General features: G+C 39.2%; 2 protein-coding genes across 2 annotated transcripts in view; both read left to right on the plus strand.

Moving 5' to 3' along the window:
* The window catches only part of LOC107712055 (mitochondrial dicarboxylate carrier-like), an 8,088-nt gene extending 6,688 nt beyond the window's left edge, over positions 1 to 1,400 (plus strand). The window contains exons 9-11 of the mRNA XM_016517181.1: positions 491 to 568; positions 669 to 725; positions 829 to 1,400. Coding sequence (XP_016372667.1) covers positions 491 to 568; positions 669 to 725; positions 829 to 930 — 237 coding nt within the window. The 3' untranslated portion in view covers positions 931 to 1,400. The remainder of the gene's footprint in view (positions 1 to 490; positions 569 to 668; positions 726 to 828) is intronic.
* LOC107712051 (GTPase IMAP family member 8-like) lies at positions 1,049 to 4,462 on the plus strand. Its single transcript, XM_016517178.1, has 2 exons — positions 1,049 to 1,135; positions 3,560 to 4,462. Exons 1-2 carry the CDS (start codon positions 1,049 to 1,051, stop codon positions 4,460 to 4,462), a joined length of 990 nt encoding a protein of 329 aa, XP_016372664.1.
* Positions 4,463 to 4,815: the final 353 nt, after the last annotated feature.

Raw genomic sequence — 4,815 nt, forward strand, 5'->3', positions numbered from 1 at the left:
GTAGTTATGGGGGTGTGAGTGTGTGTGAGTGTGTCTGTGTCTGTGTCTGTGAGTGTGTCAGTGTGTGTGTGTGTGTCTGTGTCTGTGTGTGAGTGTCAGTGTGAGTGTGTCTGTGTGTGAGTGTGTGTTGTGTCTGTCTGTGTCTGTGTCTGTGAGTGTGTCAGTGTGTGTGTGAGTGTGTCTGTGTCTGTGAGTGTCAGTGTGAGAGTGTGAGTGTGTCTGTGTGTGGAAGTGTGAGTGTGTGTGTGTGTGTGTGTGAGTGTGTGTCTGTAAACAAATCATGTTATAACTTTATAGTTTTACATTTTTTATTTATATTTACATTTTTGTCATCGATAAATATATGACGTGTATATATAATAAATTTCTATATAATATAATGCATATGTAATATGTAATATATTTGAATTTCATTATTTATGTTTAAAAAAAAAAGCATTTATTTATTTAAATAAATATAAATTTTTATGTCATGACTTTCTCTCTTTAGGGAGGTTGTGCGACATTCCTCTGCCAGCCGCTGGATGTAATGAAGACGAGATTGATGAACTCTAAAGGAGAATACAGAGTGAGTTTCCTCTCTCGCTCTCTCGCTCTCTCGCTTTCTCTCTCTCTGATCATTGTCTCATCTTTATTGCTCATTTGTCAAATTCATGTTTGTATATTAGGGTGTGATTCACTGCCTGACTGAAACTGCCAGACTGGGACCACTAGCCTTCTACAAGGTACCAAGGTTTACTTTGCTTCATTTTTTCATATAATGCTGTGATCCGTTTCATTACTGATATTTTTTTTTGACAATGTTTCTGACGTCCAATCACACGGCAGGGTTTAGTTCCGGCCGGTATCCGCTTGATTCCTCACACGGTCCTGACGTTCGTCTTCCTGGAGCAGCTGAAGAAATACTTCGGCATCCGGGTGGTCAGCTGAACCTTGACCTCTTGACCTTTTCCCTTTGGCCTCCTCTCGAAGCTGCACTCACTTCCACAATATTATTTCTAGAAAGTCTCACACTACACACAATGCTGCCCGGCCAACATAACGAAAGATGATTCCTCCCTATCCGAGTGCCAAACCCGTCACGACGCACATCCGTCAGGAGAGGAATAAACGACGGTACGCTCTTCTCTTCAGGGTGAGCTTTAGATTATAGATGTTCTAGTTGATGATCTAGTTTATGAATTCATGTTTCTGATTATTATTTTTCAAGCTGTTCTTAAATGCTTCTTTTGCAACGAGACGTTTTAAAGGAATAGTTCACTCATTATCTCATCATTTACTCACCCGTATGTTGTTCTAAACTTGTTCAATGTTCTTTATGCTGAACATGTGTTTTTGTTTTCCTCTGAATAGTGTTCGATTAAATAGTTTTGTTAGGGTGAGTAAATTCTAACAGATTGTTTTTGCCGTGTGAACTATTTCTTTAAGACATAAGACGCACACAAACAAAATGGTCCATATTGCTTTAAGATTTTTAAATGGTTACGTTCAGTCTGTATGTATTGTGTTCAACTGTTTTAATGGCACAAATACTGTATCATCAACTATTTTCTGGATTTTATCTTATGAGGGGACGGAATAAAACAAAGTTATACGTTCATATCCAAAATGTGGAGCATCAGAGAAGAAAAGAAAACATTAAACAACAGAGCGATGGGGATTTGCAATGTGAAAGACGAGTCAAACTTCTGTACTTGGTGCTATGCTTTCATTTTTCATGATGTTTCTGTTCTTTTTGTAATATTTCTGCTGGGAAACTCACGGACCCTGCCTCATCTGTGACTGAAATAACATTAGATCTACTGTAAGTTCTGCAAATGTGCATGTAGTTGTTTTAGGGTTGAGGTAATAGGGGCATTTAGTGAATAAGTTGCACAAATGACTTGTAGTAATTCAGTTTTGTGGTTTGGTCCTGAATATCTGGATTTATCCTGAACTAAAGCATATAACAACACAAAATGTATCACAAATTTAGTTTAAACTTAATATTTTAGATTAAGCTGGTAAATTACCATATTGGTATATGCTTAAAAACGGGCTTTTTTGATGATTTCACACTAAGAATGAAATTGAACACCGGAGAAGCCGTATCTATCGGTGTCCAGCAGAGGGCGCTGTCATGCAGTGGATGTGTGCGCATGCGTGGAAGCGCAGAGCCCTTGTGTGCATCGAGCGCTTGCAGATGTGGGTACGAACAGTTTTTTATTCTACAAATGTATTTGTAATTTAGGGTTATTAATTGTAATTTAGGGTTTTTGAAAATCAAATGCTTGAACTGAATGGAATTGAGCTGCTCTCTCTGTCTAGAGAAAAATGCAAATATTAAACTAAGTGAGATGTAAAACTGGACTAAACAGCAATTTTGTCTCAGAACGATATTTTGTCTAAAATGAAAATATATGGAAATAAAAGTATTAACACAAGAAAATCTTTTTTTTTTTTTTTTTTTTGTATTCAGTTCATTCAAACATCGCTCAAAACAAACATATTCACTGATTAACATGTCTTCAATGTATAGGCTACAATACTGGCGTCATATTATTGTCTCCCCCCCCAATTTGAACAATGTGGAACAAATAGTGCAACATTTCTGGAGAGAACGCAAAAGCATAATGCAATTTTTACTTTAGGTGTTCCGAAGTAAACAAGAACCTTGCGCACATTCAAGTATGCTACACCCAGTGGACATTTAGCGACTTTCTGAGCAGGTTTGAGCTGTTTTCCATTGAAAATAGCTGACAATAACAGGTCTGAAGCGGCTGTCGCGTTTCTGCTGAATCATCAATGAACTGGTGTTGACTGCATTATTGACAAGCTATTTTCCTGTTTGACACCACGCTGCTTTGACACAATCAGTGCTGTATAAAGCGCTATACAAATACAGTGACTTGACTTGTCCTGCTGCTGGACAGTAAAACGGAAGTTCAAGGATACTTCCCTCCTTCCGCCTTTATACCAACCAGCTTTCAGTTTCACTTTGGTGGTTGCCATTGACTTCCATAGTAGGAAAAAAAATACTATGGAAGTCAATGGCAAGCACCAACTGTTTGATTACCAGCAATCTTCAAAATATCTTCTTTTGTGTTCAACATAAGAAAGCAACTCATACAGGTTTGGAACGACATGAGGGTGAGTAAATGATGACAGAAATTTCATTTTTGGGTGAACTATCCCTTTAAATGATATTTAATTATTTACGTATGCAATGCTACAAATCAGTAAATGAATGTTTTGTGTATTATTTAAGGGACATGTCATTTAGCATATTGTGCTGTTGATTAAGACTGTAAATAGCAGACCAGGAAACACCATTGTAAACATGCAGATCCATGTCTTATGAACCTTACTTAGCAAAATAAACTTTTTTTTTATATGTAAAGAAGTGGCAAGTTTTTATCTTTTAATGAACAAAATGTCTCTAATAATAGAGAGACAGAGAAATCCACTCACACTCAAGATGCGGCAGGGAAGCATGTCTCATCCTCCTGAAAGTACGTGCTGAGTAATTCATGCTAACATCCACCCATCCGTAATGTCCATCTCTCTGTCTGTCTGATTTATAGTTTCAGACCTGAATATTATGCTGTTGGGTCTGACTGGAGCAGGAAAGAGTGCATCAGGAAACACCATCCTGGGTGGAGACAGAAAAGCATTTGAAGAACCTGGTCATTCTACGTCTGAGACCAAAATTTGCACAGCAGCACATGCAGTGGTGAACAGACGAGCAATCACTGTGATCGACACCGTAGGACTCTCTGATACAGCTGTGAAGATTACAGATGTTCAGACACAAATAGAGCGCATACTACAGAATACACAACTCGATGTGATTCTGCTGGTGATCAGACTGGGTGAGACGTTCACAAAGGAGAAACGTGAAGCTGTGAAATGGATCCAGGAGAATTTTGGAGCAAAGGTCTTAAAACACACAATAGTGCTCTTTACTCATGCAGATCAGTTACAGGAGCCGGTAGAAGATCATCTGGGAGAATGTCAAACACTGCGGTCACTCGTTGATCAGTGTTCAGGAGGATTTCATGTTTTTAACAACAAAGATGGAGATCGATCTCAAGTCACTGAGCTTCTGGAAAAGATTGAGTCTCTGAGGAGGAAGAATGGATACAGGAGATACACTGAGCAGGACTATAAGGAGACTCAGAGAGATCTCCGGCTCAAAAAATGTGACATCTTCACTATAGCAATAGCAGTAGCAGCAGCAGTATTCGCAGGAGCAGCATTAAGAGCAGGACTATTAGGAGGAGCAGGAGTGGGAGGAGCAGATTTAGGAGGAGGAGCAGGAGGAGGAGAAGCTATATTTTCAATGATGGCATCAGTTGCACCAGCTGCAGAAGCAGCACCATTAATAGGAGCAGCAGGAGGTGCAGCTCTCCTGGCAGCAGCAGCTTGTGCTGGACTGTATTTTTTGGCAAGAATATATCTCTCTAGAGAAAAAGATAATTAAAGGGGTCATATGATGCCATTTAAAATGTTCCTTTCTCTTTGGAGTGTTACAAGCTGTGCATGCATAGATAAGATCCCTAAAGTTGCAAAGACTAAAGTCTCAAACCCAGAGAGATATTCTTTATAAAAGTTAAGACTGGTCAACGCCCTCCTAAAATGCCTCGTAGCTCACATATCTACATCACTATGTGGGAAGATTTGCATAACGCCGCCCAAATGTTCACGCAAAGAAAGAAGGCGTAACTTTTATTCTCGCTGTAGTATTGTTGCTGCAGCCATGTCGTGAAGTCGCTGTGCGTTTCGTTGTGAAAGAGAAACTACTTTGTTTGGTCTTCCAAAAGAGGACACGACTAG

Source organism: Sinocyclocheilus rhinocerous, unplaced genomic scaffold, assembly GCF_001515625.1.
Source record: "Sinocyclocheilus rhinocerous isolate Xijiao unplaced genomic scaffold, SAMN03320098_v1.1 scaffold3676, whole genome shotgun sequence".
Classification (NCBI taxonomy): domain Eukaryota; kingdom Metazoa; phylum Chordata; class Actinopteri; order Cypriniformes; family Cyprinidae; genus Sinocyclocheilus; species Sinocyclocheilus rhinocerous.

What these genes read in the sequence shown, in the direction of transcription:
- LOC107712051 (XM_016517178.1), top strand. Translation starts at nt 1,049, where the DNA reads ATGATTCCTCCCTATCCGAGTGCCAAACCCGTCACGACGCACATCCGT. An exon ending in GGTACGCTCTTCTCTTCAGG is followed by an intron (nt 1,136 to 3,559) that starts GTGAGCTTTAGA and finishes TCTGTCTGATTT; the next exon opens with ATAGTTTCAGACCTGAATAT.